Below are 16,287 nucleotides of genomic sequence, written 5' to 3' on the forward strand. Positions count from 1 at the left end.
ATGCAATTTTAATAGCTAGACTTGATCAATTCAGGTGAACGCTTGGAATGTGCTTTTTTTTGTTTAAATGTTAAGACTAATACAGAAAACAGGCAAAGAAAAAACATTTCCCAATTCTTCACATTTATTAATTAAGAATGTAAAAAAAACAATGTCGTTTTTGATAATGGGAACTTTTCAGGGCAGATTTAAATTTATGATTTGTAATTACAGGAGTGTAAATCAAGGATCCTGGTCCTGCTAACAGGAAAACCTGAGACAAATTGACTCAAAAAAAAAAAAGAATATATAATTACAGGTATCAAAAAGGAATATGGGTTTACCGATTAAGAAAAACAAGTTTCCTTGATGTTGTGATCAATACTCCCATTTGATACAATCTGCCGTCAACCTACCAAACCAGAAGAATGAATGTGAAAAAGCGCGAGTGGAAAAAAGATGATAAAGGAACAACAAATGTCTTCTTCAGTCCTTCCGCAGTGTGATGTTCTCTTCTACGATTCCCTCCTTGGTGATGACGCAGATCTGAAGAGCATCCCCTGTGTAAACATCTCTTTCCGCGGCCGAGACGAAAACATCTTTGACCAGTTGAACTGACTTCTCGAGGCTCAGTGGAAGGTGTGTTGCACCTTCCATGTTCTTGAAACCGATCTAGGGACAATGCAAATGGGTCAGTACAACGTAGAAATAGCTACACTTGAGACGAAGAATGATTTTTTTTTTTAGAATTGATTATTCTATCGATTATCCCAACAACAAAATAACGTATGAGGGGCTGGCATTGTGGCTTTAAAAAGTGTAACCCAGCCAGGTGAGTGACATGGGAGTCAGTGAATCAGAGTGTAGACTTGGTTATTGGTTCAGTTTAGTGGTCGGCTGTTAGCTAGCTAAATTTAAAAAGGGGAAACTTTTTTCATAATCAAATTTGAGTGGTCTAATGAATTATTTTAGTCCTGTTTGACAGTAAGATCATGGGGTTCACCTGGTTGTCTAGTAGTGGTTGCAGCATGGCACTAGCTGACCCCCCAGCCATGTAGGTATCCCTCTGGTAAGATCCTACTGGGTCAAAGCTGTAGACGGCGCCCTTGCCTAAGTTACACATTACAATTGTCAGCATCAGTGTATCAAGAACATGTTTAAAAAAATTGTTCACTTGTCATATGAGGAAGCGTGAATCAGTTATATTTCCAAATCCTAAGTGTTAGCCCCCCACGTACCCTCAGCATCAAGACCTCCGATGATATTGTAAACGTAGTAGGGGAAGAACCTTCTGCCGTACAAGATGGTGGACAACATGGCAGCAATGGCTCCGCATGTCATCGTCTTATTGTTTAAATGTTTGTACATCTGAAAGGTAAGAAAGGTAGATTACTTTTATAAAAAGGATATAAGTCAAAGCCCAAGACCCCCGTTCAAATAGCCCACCTCGAGTCTGGCTTCAATGATTTTCGTCAAGGTCAGGCAGTCACCATGGAAACCACTGCAGCCAATTACAGTTGTGTCTGTCCTAGAAGCGACGAGAGTATCAATAACGTGCATTCAATGGCGTGTTCAAGATTGTTTCAAAAAGATATAGTGATATTTAGCTACAGACTTACAATTTATAGCATTTTGGAGATTCTCTGCTGTGGATTGAATAGCCCTCACTCAGCCTTGTGTCTGAAGCTACGACGGCAAAGTCTTTCCCAGCCAGCGCTAGTACAGTCCTGTAAAAGTAAGCATCACAGGTTATACAAAAGTGAAACAATAATTGTGCAAGGGTTGGCCATATCAAATTCGCAATCTGCCACTGCTGTACACAACAACAACAAAAGTTATCTCAAGCGTGTATCGCAATAATCTTTATACGTCAGGAGAAAAGGTTAGCTGGCCATTTATTGGCGATGTAAAACGTAAGCTAGCAAGCTAACAAGCGAGTGGGTGAAAAGTAAACTTACCCGCCGTTGAACGTATAGGGTGAGAAACGGTTCTCCACTGGACCCGTGTAATGATAGTCCTTCATCTTGTCCGGGTCGCTAAAATCTTGAACCGAGAACATTTTTAGCATAAACACGCAAAACAACCCTTTGATTGGCAAACTACTAAAGTCGCTGTATCACTGCAATATGGAAGCTTCTTCCTTGTGGGATGAGTTTACCTTTGTTGAGGTACGCGGGCGCCCTCTCTGGCTGCATTATGACACGACACGCCTTTTTCAGTTTATAAGCTTTTTTTTACCGTTGTTTTGTGAAACTGAACGTTTTGAGATGTTAAAAAATGAAAACAACAAAAACATATTTTTTAAACATTAGACTGCATTAACAGGACAGTTTGGTTGGGCAACTGGTTTGTGTGTCAACCTCAGGTTCCCGGTGCTTTCCTAGGTTTTCTCCTGCTATCCCCACCCTATTCTAAAAACATGTATGTGAAGTTCAAGACTCTGACCTGAGCCCTGACTACTTGAATATTTTATATGCCCATATCTAGCCCATACCTATCAAAAAATAAACAAGATACGGACGTATTTGTTATTGACAAGTTTATTTTGAAAACACACATCATTCAGTTAATGACATCAACAAATCTTTTAATGTATCACTACAGTACATTTTTAGAAAAGTAGAAAATGTTTTTGATTCAAGTCAAATCCCAAAATATGAGCAGGTTTGTTGCAGTCAAGAGGCATCATTACAAGGCAGGTATAGCGAGAAAAAAAAAGTAGGACAATATTTAGTGGAGGAAAAAAAACTGCTGACATTACAGTTCAAAAAATCTTTAGCACCATACAAGACATGTTTAAATAAATCTGCACATCAAAATAAAACATTGTGAAATGTATAAAAATGACCTTTTTTTTTAATTTGGAGAACAATAAAAAGCACCATTTGTTCATCCAAAACAATTTCTTTGCTTTTCATGTTTTGGTCCAGAAAGAGAAACTGTTAGAGACACTAACATTACCATTAAGATAGAGTTGAGAAGTTGTGTAATATTGCAGAAAAAAACAGTACAGCAATAACCGGTGACTGTGACAAAAAGGGAGTATTAATCTAAGTTATGGGAACCCAATCATATTACACCTATCTTACAGTCAAATCGTCTTTGTCCTGTTATTTCCTTTTTTCTTTGACTTGGTGTAGCTACATGCAATAGCTATATGCAATTAGCATAACAATCCACTATTGTGTGGAATTGTTGCTAAATCTGGATGCAATTCAGCCCAAAGAAGTACACAACCAAGTTCAATTTCGACTAGATTGTGGCTTAAAAATCACAAATTCAGCTACAGCCACACAGACCTCAACTATGTCATAACTTCCACCGGTTGTTGAGACCTTGTCTCCATCCTAATCTGGGATAAAAATGAGAAGTGTTCTTGTAACATTCAAACATCATTGAATTATTATTTATTTTTGTGCTGATTTCGGCTTTTTCAGTGCTTTCTTCTTGGGTGTGCTGAAATCTCTGTCACATACCTCACATAGCCAAAGACCTGAAATGATAAGGAAACAAATAATTAGTCAAAGCTATAAAACATGAATAAACAGCAAATTTAGGGACCAAGACCTGTGGGGATGGAGCCCATCCCTACGCAGAAGGTGTGGAAGCCACGGTCGCACTTGTCACAGAACATCATCTCGTCCTCATGGTGGGGCTGCTGGCACACTGTGCACGTCTTGCACTCCATGCACTGCCAGCGGTATGTTTGGATCACGCGCACTAGCTCCGCACTCATGTCCAAGCAAGATGGGTGGCCTGCATTTAGTAACACAAAAACAAGGCGAGACACACACAATCTTGAGACTACAGACAGGAATAAACAGAACACACTGTCAAACTGAACGCTACAAAGACTCAACCGATTGATGATATCATATTTGGATATGACTCTATTGACATCTAATTTTCTGGCGATTTAAACATGTATCAACAATTACAAACAATACAACTACTACAAACAGTTCTCCGCTATATGGCAGAAGATACAGTGTGTGTACCTGTTGCGATTCTTAGTAATAGTAGTAATAATTTTAAGTAGTAAATATAGGTTGAGAAATGTTGTCCTTAACTATTAGTGTACCAAAAAGTAAAGGTTAGGCATTTAAGCACGACATAACCTTAGAAATCATGACTGTATTCTCGATCAACACCTCATCCACCAAGTAAACATTACTGTGGGTAATGTGGTTGCTATTAAAACGTTTTGAATATGTATTTGAAAATTAAATCCCACTGGGCTCCTCAAAAGGTTAAACAAAAACTAAAAGGTGAATAACAGGCTATGAAACCTGTCAGAAATATATCTTGGATTGTGCAGCTACAGGGATTTTCATGTGTTGTAATATACAGTAAAGTGAATAGAGAAAAAGTTCACCCCCCCAACACACACACACACACACACACACACACATACACATTTAAGATACAGTACAACAGGCTGTACAGATTTCACTTTTCCTATCCAATAAAGTTTTTAAAATTTTAGAATTGTTGGGATTATAGATCACATTAATGAATGGAAAAGCTTTGAAATATTTAGTGGGATCTTGTATATCACAAAAATCTTGCATTCAAACGGGGTTGTGTAGACTTTTTTATATCCACTGAGACCATCATTTTTCTGGCACTTATCCTTATTTTTTTTCAACTAAAATTCCAAACTGAACTGTCATGCATGAATACAACACCAAAACGTACTGTAAATAAGCTAATGAAAAAGGAAATCTCAAATGCATGGAAATTGCATGACCTGTTGTTTCCACACAAAAACACCTGTCACCCTAAAAACTGGAGAAAAACGGAATACATAAAGGGGAAGACACCTTTAAAAGCATTGTATGCACTAGTACTATAGGTGTGCGTGCATGGGTGTGTGTACTTACCGCTGTTGTCACACTGGGAGCAGTGAATGAGCGCCTCAGGTTTGGCTCTCTTGTTGGACTCCTTACCCTTCTGGCAAATGCCACATATAGCATTGGGAATGACCTTAGGCTGTAAGGCAGAACAATGCTATAAACACCAGTCAGCACATCATTCTCCAGTCATGTTCTATAAACAGTCGAGCCCAAATGGGTGATGCCAAATATTAATTTAAGGACAGCAATTATTTGCAAATTAAACATGCAAAATACCAATGGAAAAATAAAGCAATGGAGAAAAATTGTCTCTGACCCCATTCAGGATCACTTTTCATTTGTATTTTGTGTTTTATGTAGAGCTCCATTTTGTTAAAAACTCAATGTTTCCCCATGGATGACATAGTCATAGCTTAGAGCCCCCCCCCCCCCCCCCCCCCCCCCCCCCCCCCCTATTTTTTGTAAGAGAAATGTATCACCAAAAATGCTGCACAAATGCTGCTTTTATTGTTTGTTATGATTTAAAATACTGGAATGACAAGAAACCTTAATCACATCCAGAATGCAAGTACAGGCAATTAGTCCATTTAAAATCAGCTTTGGATCATAAGTTGTTTTTATTGACAAGCTGCATCGTGAAAATATCACATTATTCAAACACTTAGTCAAAAAACATTGCATATACTGTGATATCAACTGGAGCCAGACCAGAGTTATGTAGTGTTAACCAGCCTGCAATACTCACCTTAATATACAAAATCTAGTGATATTCATATATTTTACATTATTTTTGAATAACTCTATAAATGTGTACATATACACATAACTCAGAGAGAGCTACATGATATATTGTAGTTACAAAAGTATTACTTTTTGAATACTTTCTAAATAAATATTTTGTATTACTCTAGGTTCTTTTGCACTTACTATATTTAAAAAGAGTACATGGACACAAATCCATTTTAACTGCATGTCACAAACCATGCAAAAACATCACCTCATGATCATACGGTCATGTCTAATTGTAACACATTCAAACATGAGCAAAATAACCATGTCCACACTGCAGTCAGATGAGATACATAATGGTTAAAATTGCAAATTAAAGCCTATTTAAATTATTTTAAAAAAATCATTTTTGTATAAATACGCTGTTTTCACTGATTACATTAAAATCTTTTATTCAGAGTAATGATCAATTACAGTGGACTCTCGCATGCCCATTGTTTGGCGCATTTGGATTCACCCTATTGCCAATTAAAGAAAAAAAAATGTAAAATGCTTACTGGTGGTTTGGGTTTATTTTATTTTATTTTTTTTTAGGGTTAAAACAAGACACAACCACAAAACTTTAATTAGTGTTGATCAGTTGATCATATATGTGGAATTTTGCTCCTCACGGGGTGACCAGTCCCTCCAACTGGTCCACTGTATATGATGGAAAAAAAACAGTGTTGGGGAAGGTTGTTTTTTTTTCTTTGAGGGGCCATTTTTGTTTTTATCAAAGCTATACGACTATCAAACAGAGAAAATATCAACCAACTGTCAAATATGTAAGTATTTATTACCGGTATTATATACAGTGATGCCTTGATGCACAGTGTTTTATTGTTTTTTTTTAATATGCCCTTGACTTTTGTTTTCTTTGACTTATAAGAACAGAGTTAAGATATGACAGTAGTCAGTCAAATTTTGTTTCATCCTCTGCATAGAAATATTAGAGGGTCACATTGATGAGCTAAGAAAGGAGTTGAGATGCCTCATCGAAGACTATGCCTGTTTTCTACGTTCTCCAAACAAATTAGACTCATTCCTCAAGGCATCGCTGTATTATAAGCATCTCAGTTAGGTTTTTTGGGCTAACTATTATGAAGGTTTTATGTGTTATTTATTTATGTTTAAAAGATCACGATGAGCTCAATCAAATGCTCTTGTGGCCTTCATAGGGTAGGTTCCCTGACCCTGATTTGGAGAGACAAGCCAAATTTCCAGCATTTGAGCTCAGTGTGAACAAGGTCAGCCTCGCCTGACTGATGCGCTCTCTTATGTTTACTCACAGACCCAACAGTACACCACATTTATACACATCATATCTTTGAACACCAACACACACACGCACGCACACACACACACAATAAACATTTATGTGTGTTACACACTTCAGGTATACATGTTGAAATACTCTCTACTTTTAACATTGACTAATCTTTAAAAGCAAAAACAAAATGAATGTTCTTTTTCAAAAGTGAAAGTGTAAAGCCAAAAGATCGTTTTACTTGTCTTGCAAGTATCTTTTTTTAAGACATATGAGGTGAGAAATTGATGACATTAAAAAAAGAAAAAAATATTTTGTCCTCACGGGGAAAACTCAAAAAAGTGCAATGCAAAACAAACGGCTCCTTTCTTAGTGTTCTTATTGCTCACAGTCTGGTTGAAGGAGGGGGGAAAAAGAGCAATGTAGTAATCCTAAAAAGAAAAAGTGAAGACAGGAGTCTCAGCAGGAGTGTGTGGGCAAATATATGTATGCTGATTCCAGCTGAGACAAACTGTAGAAGCTGGAGAACAAAGTGAAGAAAGCTAAGGGAGGAGATGTCGGGATGGATGGAATAAGGAGGTGGTCGTAGTAGTAGAAAAAGGAGAAGGAGGGGTAGAAAAGTGCTGCTGCTGTTGTTGGAGAAGAGTTCAGGTGGTTTTGTCCTCTACCTTGTACCCGGGGGTGGCTTTGTGGGTGTGGCGCTGGCTGCCATCTTTGCCCGGCGTGGACGTCCTCTCTTTGGCCTTGGACTTGTGGCCTCCTCCCTCCTGACTTTCGCCGTCTGATGTGTTGCCTGAAGAACTGTCCTGTAGACACAAAATGCAGTGGGATGACCACAGAGTTATGCAGGTCACGTCGGGCTAGGCGGTAGGGCATTTAAGATAAACTAACTAACTAACTTGATTTACTGTCACAACATTTAAAAGAAATACCAAAGTGCATTCTAAACACAAGTTACAGCGCGCACACCTGCCTCGCTCATCTATAAAAGACTGGATATGCCCATCTTTGACTTACAGAAGAGTTCTTGTTCTTTTTTTCCTCCTCTGCATCATCTGAGTCAGGTTCTGAGTCCAGTGCAGGCAGATCTGGGTCAAGCGGTGGCTCAAACAGAGCTGTGTTCAAAGGCAGGTATCGTAGTTCATTGGGAGAGTACCTGTTTAGGCGCAATATGGTAGTGCTTCAGGGCAAAGAAGTATATACAGCACGTTGGTAAAAAAAAAAAAAAAAAAATCTGCCAACCTCTATACCCTCACTTACTGAACAACTGAATTTCTTTTTTTTTTTTTTTTTCAAATCTTGTTAACATTGCATTACCTTGCACTTAATGGTAAGTTGTTGTTCAGCAGTTTGGTGTCATTCATTAATGTAAATCTTTATGCACAAAAGCCCTTTGCACAGACTGGGCATGTCACAACCATATGCGATTAAACTTTTGGATCGTGCAACCCCTTTGCTGTTGAAGGCTAAATCTTTAACAAAATATATTAATGTGTGATGTACAATGGTTCTCAGGGTGTCCATACATTGATCCAATATCAGCAATAAAATAAACAAAATAAACTCGTATCATAATAGTCTACATCCAAAATTTCAGAGTACTCGTATAAAAGTAGTGCATTCTAGATTCAACTCTTACGCTTCTATCTAACAGCGTCTGGATCTAGCATGTTTATTTTAATTTTGAATATCATATTTTCTCATACTTAATTTTGCAGACTTTGTTTGAATATGATTAGTTGAATATCTCTCTTGCAACATTTCATTCTAAAAAATAAATGTATATATTATTCCTTCTCATTTTGGACTATACTCTACATCCCTAATTGGTTTAATAAATTACAAACATGTATTTTGTCCATATGTAATGTGGAACATTATTATACATTTCTTTTGGAAGTGTGTGGATCTATGTTCACCCTGCCCCCAGTAGCACTGATTAAAATATTTACGGTCATTTATTTTACCCATTCCCGACATAAATCAAAATACAGCGGAACCTCAACATAGACACTTCTATCTCAATTTGTTTCCAGTTCAACCTGTTACCATCTTACATTTATCCAAGTCTCAAAATATGCAAAATGCTGTAGAGTGAGACTTCAATGTGTGAAAATGTTGGTTGAACTCAAAATAATACATCTACATGGAAAATCATACTTCAGGTACTTCAGGCAGCAAAATTAACATTGGCACACACTGAGTTAGTCATGGTTATATGTTGATTCTATCGGAGTAATCTACCTTTTGTAGTAGTCTTGAAACTGCCCTGGTATTAGGGCAACTGGGTAGGGCCCTGTCCTGGTCAGTTCTGGAGCGAGCACCTTGAACCTGCCCTGTGGCACTTGGATAACCTGGGAGGAACAAAATCAAGACTCCTCAAGAAAACTGTCGACACACAAGCCCAAATGTTGAAGATCTTTCATTATTGGATGGGAGGAAATGAGTAATGTGTTTTTGTCTTCAATCTTAGTAGTTTAAAACGATCTAAATTCTTCCAAGATTTTTTTTAATAGACTCTTCATCTCTCCCCAGTGTGAGTGCTCGCCAGGAGTTATTTACGGTATTGAGGTTATGGTAGTCTTCTTCAGCCGAATTCAAGTGCATGCATGAACCAAGCCTTACTGCCGCTCCTGCAGGATTTGCTATTTCTTAAACTTCATGAAGTCTTAGGCTTGCGTCTGCCCCCTGGTGGTAGGATGACAAAGTGCTAGATTTGACATCTAGCTGGCTCTTTAAACGTTAATATGGTGGAGGATCATCTTAATTAATAGCGGCCAATATCGTGATCGCGTTTGAAATTCAATCAATTGTGCAGCCCTACTAGAGTAGCAAATAAAAAGCAGGTTGAATAATACAAATGATACCAAAGTATTGTACATCATCCTGAATCGAGTTATTGCTAAATAGGAACAAGCAGACTTACATGCGTCTGGAGGTCAAAATAGGCCCTCCTCTCTTCCATTCGTTCCCTATTGAAGTTACTGTTGAACTCTGCTGCCTTTTTGGCCGCCTTTTTAATGTACTCTGGAACTTTGCTGGCTTCCACCTTCTGAGGATTCTGCTGCTGCATTTGCTGTATCACAAGAGAAGACACGAATGCAAAGGATAACTTTGGTGAAGCGCAAGATTTGTGTACTTACAGAGTACTCTTTTGCTATCCTTTGTCGCTCTCGCTCCTGGAGTATGACAGAGTACTCTGCATGTTTGGCGGGATATTCTTTTATCATAAGGTCTATCACTTCGTCGCTCCTCAAAGCTGTTAGACCTAGAAACAAACAGAGCACAGTCAATTTCACCAGACCAACTTCTCAACAATCATTCATTGACACCAGTCATATTGTCGTAATGACTGTGCGGGATGCTTCTTACCCAGAGTGCACTGTGTCTCAGTGATGACATTTTGTTCACGCAGGTAGAGCTTCTCTTTGTGCGATAGGTCCCTTCTTTCCATGTCTACAGAAAAGTACAAATAGAAATTATGACAAAGTTAAACTTTTCGTGTTGGTAAAAACTCATTTAAAACATGTTCAACCTGCGTTGATCTTTGCTTTTCATCACACTGTTATCTACTGGAATTTTTTCCCCAAAATATTAACATACTCCAGTTCATACCAGGGTATTTCCTCTTGAAGGACGTAACTCCCAGGTACTCGCTGACCTGCTCTTGCAGCATGTAATACTCTCCTGTATCATCTGCTGGCCACTTGTACTCTGTTAGGTTCTCTGCTGGGAAATATGTTGGCCTGGAACAAGGGAGCAGGAGAACAACCAATTGTTAAAAGGCCATTCATATTTAAATATGACAGACAATTTGTAAGAAGTACAAGCAAACCCACCCAAGGTCTTGACTGGAGGTGTCACAGCTTCGTGAACTGTCCCCTGAACCCATTCGTCGTCTTTTAGGGGGCTGACTGCCATCATTTGACTCCTCCTCTGTTATGTCCTCCTGAAGAAGATAGGCAAAACTTAAGTATGGTCTTTAGCAATGATTCTCAACGACTGTGCAACGAGAAATGATGACACTTCAGTGTATTATTTGTGGGCAAACAGTTGGGACTCTTTGTTTCCAAACTCTACAGAACATACTTGAACTAGAACAGAATGTCTATATTGTCATTGTACAGCAAGTATACAATGAAACTGAGATTTCCAAAATCCCAATGATAAATGATCGGATAATGCACATAGTAAATGTATGTGTAAAGTTCAACACGTAAGACAAAATTGATACACTACCATCAATTAAATTCAAATAAAGGACATCACATTACATTTTAGCGGCCGATGATGTTTGTCTACAGTAGCAGCCATTAATTGTGCTACTTAGCTGTTAGCAAAACACGGAAAAGACGCGTCGCTCCCGAAACAATTATATTTCCGAATGGTATTTTCTGAAGCAGAATCTCCACTACCTTTATGGACTGTGCTCCAGGAGTAGCGGGGTTGCTGTCGCATGGCGCCCTTGGGCTGAGCACAGCAGCCATGTTTTACTAAGTAGTTCTTGCTACTGGGCTAGCCGGGAGCTAGCAAAACTAGCCGCTTTTTGTCTTCGTTCTGGGTGGTTTTCTGCCGTGTGGCGCGCCACACTGCCATCTTGTGTCCTGGAGTCCAGCATTAGCATTCAGTGGAAAAGGGACTCACGTCAAGTTTCTCTAGTCAAGGGTCTTTCACTGCGCACAAAATAAAGAGATGGGGGAGATTTTAATAATAAAAAGGTACATCATTTACTACTATTATTATTATTATTATCACACAATGGATTATCAACGATAATTACTTATAAAGTACATTTAACTACCGAAACAAAACGGGAAACGCAACTAAAATTGTTGTACTCAAGTCCACAATCTCTCATTATGAAATACTGTAACGCAAACACAAATTACGTAAGGTACTGGGCGCAATGTAAAACAACGTAACATAATTCAACGTAATGTAACGTACATATTGATGGATTTTACAAGATTCTAACTCTGGCTTTTGGTGAAACTAAAACTATCCAAAGCGACACAATGAAGGATGTGGCAAGCCCACTACCGAGTCGATTGGCTTTTATTTTGAAACAAAAAAACACGAAAGGGAAGTTGGAGGAGAAACTCAATTGCATTTCACGGAAATCAACAACCGGACTATTTTTCTTCACTTAGCTTAGCTCTCCATCTGTCAAGCGCAATCTTCACTAGAATCACAATCACTGTAATAAAACGCCAAACTGGCGATGTCGGAGTCTTACGGTAAGATGTCCATTTTGTCGGGTAGCCACAGTCGACGCCGTCATGTAGTCTCAGAGATGAGAAAGGGGGCAGGTGTGTCGAGGGGGCTTTTTTTTCTCATCGTAAATAATTAGCTGGCATGCTAACCAAGCTTCTGGCAAAAGGATGCTGGCCTTAACGATACCATGACAACAAGTCACAGTTAAGACGTCATTACATTGCAATGCACACTTGTCTGTAGACTTCGCGTATGGAGCTGATTTGTTTGAAAATTAATGCTATCTCCCGACTCCTATCTTCATTTACAAATTACACTTTATAATTTCTTGAATGTTCGTTTTCTTGTACTGTTGCTATATTAATGTTGTCCTTTACCAGGTGAATAATTTCATCTAATGATGATGAGCCTCGCAGCTCTTATAGGTTGTGGGTTCGAGTCTCAGATAAGACCTTTTTGGGTACAGCTCATCCGTGACCCCTAAAATTCATAAAATGTCATGCATTAATTACCACTAAATACAAACATAGTAGTGTAATTGTTATGAACCACATTTGCTTCTTTATAGACATTTTAATCTGTCATAAAATCAACACTCTTTTCTATCCCTCATGAGTGATTGACACTTGCTGTTTTATTTCAAAATACAAAATAACCACCCCTTTTTTTCTTCATGTTATGAAGGATCTGTTAATGCATCATTACAATTAATCTTTCGCTGGATTGTAAGGACATATTTTGTGATCATTTTTTCCTCCATTCTCCAGATTTCTTGTTTAAATTCCTGGTCATTGGGAATGCTGGAACTGGCAAATCATGTTTGCTGCACCAGTTCATAGAAAAGAGATGTAAGTCAGAGTTTTATGTTACAATGTTGTGGTGGTATTGTTTAAAAGTGCTGGAACAAGTGATCAGTCAAACTCTATTTTTTATGTTTATTCCTCCAGTTAAGGATGAATCAAATCACACCATTGGTGTGGAGTTTGGCTCCAAAATCATCAGTGTGGTCAACAAAATTGTTAAACTGCAGATTTGGGACACAGCTGGACAAGAAAGGTTCAGGTTGGGCAAGTTCCATTGTTTACAAACTAAACACCAGAAGAACTTTCTCATCTAGACTGGAGAGAGGCAGACACGGGAAAATATATTCTCAATCCTCTTTGTGTCTGAACACAATAAAGATTTGAAACACTTTTGAATTTGTAAAAGAAACAACTCATAAAATCAGTATTTGTTTTAATGACACCGTATTGGGATGGGTATATATTCTAAATGTTCACGTCTGTTGAAGGTCAGTGACCAGAAGTTACTACAGAGGAGCAGCTGGGGCCTTGCTGGTCTATGACATCACCAGGTAATTGCTTTGCTTCAATTCATCTCATTCCAAGACATCACAAAACCCTTTTCACAATTGTATCACCTGTCTCTGACTTCATATGTCGCTCACCACAGTCGTGAGACCTACAACGCTCTCACCACGTGGCTGAGTGATGCCCGAATGCTGGCCAGTCAGAATATTGTAATCATCTTGTGCGGAAATAAGAAAGATTTAGATGCTGATAGAGAGGTGACCTTCCTGGAGGCATCACGCTTCGCTCAAGAGAACGGTATATTACTGTGATAGAAGCACCTTTTGATTGTATTTACACATGTATGCCAATAGGAGACGGCTGATTATCTCATTAAAACCTTATGTGTGTTTCAGAACTGATGTTCTTGGAGACCAGCGCCCTGACAGGGGAGAACGTGGAAGAAGCTTTTGTGCAATGCGCTCGCAAAATCCTCAACAAGATAGAATCAGGTATGTGCTTTCATTCCCATGTTTTAATTCATTTTCATTCTCATTTCTAAGTGTGAATACTTACGTTGCCCTCAGATCCCCCAATCACTCTGCAATGACCTTTTCTGTTACCTTATAGTGACACTGCATGAACTTGCAGTGGCCTTTGAGGAGACATAGCAAAAGTAGTAGAAAAGTAGAAAAAGTGCACTTCAATAAAAAAGACTCTGGTAGATGTACTGATCAACCATTTTACTTGAGAATAAAACTGCGGACTCTGAAATGTATTTAAGTACAAAAGAAGAAAGATTTTCTTTAATTGTCAATTAAGTAAGTGAAGAGGAAGCGGGACCAACCTCTACCATGAATCAACAAATAAATGACTCCCGTCCTCAAAAGATTGTACTTGCGTATACATTCCGCAGGATGGCGACAAAGGACGTGAAACCATAACGCACTAACTCCATGTATCGTTTCAGTAATGATTTAGTAGCTTTGGACAGAGAACTAAAATCGATACATGACATTTTCGGTGAGTTATGGTGGATAGGTGTGTGCCCCCCAAAATGCTGAAGCGCAAATATGTGGGGGTTCACGGTTCAATAACCAAACTGATAAACTGCCATCATGTAAAATTTTAAACAGGAAAGATTAATTCATTTCATCTTTTGTTCAGGAGAGTTGGATCCAGAAAGGATGGGATCCGGCATCCAATACGGGGATGCTGCACTGCGCCAGCTCCGTTCCCCCCGTCGAGCTCAGCCACAAGGCACCCAGGAGTGTGGCTGCTAGTAGGCTCACAGGTACCCTGCTCGTACAAACATCTGCAGGGGCTCCTTGGTTTATAACTATTACAGCTGCGAGATGTAGCCTGAATTTCCACTCACTTACGCTAATGCATTTGTCAATCAATAATCTCGTGTATGAAAAGCACATATTGAGTTTGGTGAATACAGACAAGTAGACAAATCATACATTTTCTTTGTAATATGTTCAATCTGGCAACAACCAGTTACAGCTCAGTTATTTTCTGAGTTTGGACACATGGCATTTGCAAGCTGAGCCCTGAGCAACTATGATATCATTGTTGGTCAACAGCAAGTGACTAACCCCCCTCCCCATTAAATGGTACAGATTTTTTGTTTACTTGTTTCCCGTTGAGCATATTCTCATGCAGTAAATCGTGTAAACGTGGGACTGAAGGATGCTTAATTTAGGTTAGAAATTAGCATTAAATCAGCTACTTCTGATGGTTTTCAGAGTGGATACTGAAGATCCCCACAGCTGGCTGGGACCTAAAACTTTTCTGGCGACTACTCCCAGATCTTTACGCAGAACTTTTGTTGCCATGGCTGCGCAAGCCAGAAAGCCGAGAAGCCTTCCCAGCTCCTTGGACACCGCACCGCGTCCACTTTGCAGCGACCCTCTCTGTGCTTTGCCCTCGAGGTAGAACGATTGGCATCCCCGTATGTACTGAAACCGCCAGCTCACATTTGTTTATTACATTACCATGGTTTCCTGCTTGCTGTGTACATACCCACCCCCGTCCCACTGATGACACATGTACAACAAAACTGTATATAAAGCTTGCTGCATGTTTTCTCAAAGTACCAGAACATTTCATTATGAAGACATATCCTTGAATTAGATATCCGCTTCACGCTCCCATCTACTGTATTATCATCATCATATTGGGCTATGATGTTACAAGCATTATGATGGACAGCCAATTGTATATTTTGTAAATGGATGGCGCCAGTTGTAGATGCACTCACTAATGTAAGAAATATACTTCTATTTCTATCCTACAGCTAATCTTAACTGATGTGTAAATATATTTCTCAAGTATTATTATTCAACATAAGCAACATATCTGACATTGAGCATGTTTCAATGAAGATGTCCATTACTTTCTGTGTTGCTTGTTTACATAACTCCTGACTTGACTGCTGTGGTAAAAACAACAATCTTTTTCATCAATTGTTTGCAAAATGCTGTAAAACTGCCCAAGGGGCATACGTTTGCCACCAAAGCTGTTTTGGGTCTATCATTTCATATTAAGAGTTCATTTGAAGAATTAACCATGGCCTCCAGTTTTTTGATACACGTTTTTAATTTAATTAGCTTTTTTCTGAATTTTACATTGTCCTCATATCAAAACTTTAAAGCACACCAGAAAGAGAAGTATTTACAAATTGAGAAAATTATATAAAGGTTGGTCAATTTGATGCTGTCATTGTCTGCTTAACATCTGGTTGTCTTGCATCTTTGTTCATTCAAATCCTGAAGTGATATTACGTTCATTTTGCTTTTCTCTCATTATGAATTTCAGGAACTTTTAATTTATTGTGTATGATAGACGCGTATGTTTTTAAAATAAATAGTACAACCATGATTCACTTGAACATTTTCTTTTTTTCTCA

General features: G+C 38.6%; 3 protein-coding genes across 3 annotated transcripts; 1 reads left to right on the plus strand and 2 right to left on the minus strand.

The window, feature by feature from the left end:
- Positions 1 to 102: 102 nt before the first annotated feature.
- psmb1 (proteasome 20S subunit beta 1) lies at positions 103 to 2,120 on the minus strand. Its single transcript, XM_088413219.1, has 6 exons — positions 1,938 to 2,120; positions 1,599 to 1,706; positions 1,426 to 1,507; positions 1,218 to 1,347; positions 983 to 1,089; positions 103 to 651 (listed from the first exon to the last, which is right to left on the minus strand). Exons 1-6 carry the CDS (start codon positions 2,045 to 2,047, stop codon positions 466 to 468), a joined length of 723 nt encoding a protein of 240 aa, XP_088269345.1. The 5' UTR covers positions 2,048 to 2,120; the 3' UTR covers positions 103 to 465.
- A 436-nt stretch (positions 2,121 to 2,556) lies between these two features.
- Positions 2,557 to 11,445, minus strand: phf10 (PHD finger protein 10). The gene is made up of 12 exons (XM_088412520.1): positions 11,286 to 11,445; positions 10,710 to 10,819; positions 10,486 to 10,616; positions 10,243 to 10,326; positions 10,014 to 10,138; positions 9,797 to 9,946; positions 9,115 to 9,224; positions 7,888 to 8,026; positions 7,539 to 7,676; positions 4,863 to 4,971; positions 3,547 to 3,735; positions 2,557 to 3,472 (listed from the first exon to the last, which is right to left on the minus strand). Exons 1-12 carry the CDS (start codon positions 11,355 to 11,357, stop codon positions 3,387 to 3,389), a joined length of 1,443 nt encoding a protein of 480 aa, XP_088268646.1. The 5' UTR covers positions 11,358 to 11,445; the 3' UTR covers positions 2,557 to 3,386.
- A 512-nt stretch (positions 11,446 to 11,957) lies between these two features.
- Positions 11,958 to 16,259, plus strand: rab4a (RAB4a, member RAS oncogene family). Its single transcript, XM_088412523.1, has 8 exons — positions 11,958 to 12,107; positions 12,852 to 12,932; positions 13,032 to 13,146; positions 13,376 to 13,438; positions 13,537 to 13,691; positions 13,790 to 13,885; positions 14,541 to 14,667; positions 15,125 to 16,259. The coding sequence occupies exons 1-7, from the start codon at positions 12,092 to 12,094 to the stop codon at positions 14,654 to 14,656; spliced, it is 642 nt and encodes a 213-aa protein (XP_088268649.1). The 5' UTR covers positions 11,958 to 12,091; the 3' UTR covers positions 14,657 to 14,667; positions 15,125 to 16,259.
- The last annotated feature ends 28 nt before the right edge of the window (positions 16,260 to 16,287 follow it).

The sequence above is a fragment of the Hippichthys cyanospilos genome, chromosome 4 (genome assembly GCF_059441005.1).
Source record: "Hippichthys cyanospilos isolate Australia breed blue-spotted pipefish chromosome 4, RoL_Hcya_1.0, whole genome shotgun sequence".
NCBI lineage: Eukaryota > Metazoa > Chordata > Actinopteri > Syngnathiformes > Syngnathidae > Hippichthys > Hippichthys cyanospilos.

Bases quoted from the DNA above. Each gene is read 5' to 3' on its own strand.
- psmb1 (XM_088413219.1), bottom strand. From the start codon at position 2,047: ATGCTAAAAATGTTCTCGGTTCAAGATTTTAGCGACCCGGACAAGATG. The intron at 1,508-1,598 runs GTAAGTCTGTAG...CGTCGCTTCTAG, and splicing joins TCTCCAAAATGCTATAAATT to GACAGACACAACTGTAATTG. The intron at 1,090-1,217 runs GTACGTGGGGGG...TGTGTAACTTAG, and splicing joins CGGAGGTCTTGATGCTGAGG to GCAAGGGCGCCGTCTACAGC.
- phf10 (XM_088412520.1), bottom strand. From the start codon at position 11,357: ATGGCTGCTGTGCTCAGCCCAAGGGCGCCATGCGACAGCAACCCCGCT. The intron at 10,327-10,485 runs GTATGAACTGGA...ACTTTTCTGTAG, and splicing joins CTTCAAGAGGAAATACCCTG to ACATGGAAAGAAGGGACCTA. The intron at 10,139-10,242 runs GTAAGAAGCATC...GTTTGTTTCTAG, and splicing joins TGAGACACAGTGCACTCTGG to GTCTAACAGCTTTGAGGAGC.
- rab4a (XM_088412523.1), top strand. The intron at 13,147-13,375 runs GTTGGGCAAGTT...CGTCTGTTGAAG, and splicing joins GCTGGACAAGAAAGGTTCAG to GTCAGTGACCAGAAGTTACT. The intron at 13,439-13,536 runs GTAATTGCTTTG...CGCTCACCACAG, and splicing joins CTGGTCTATGACATCACCAG to TCGTGAGACCTACAACGCTC.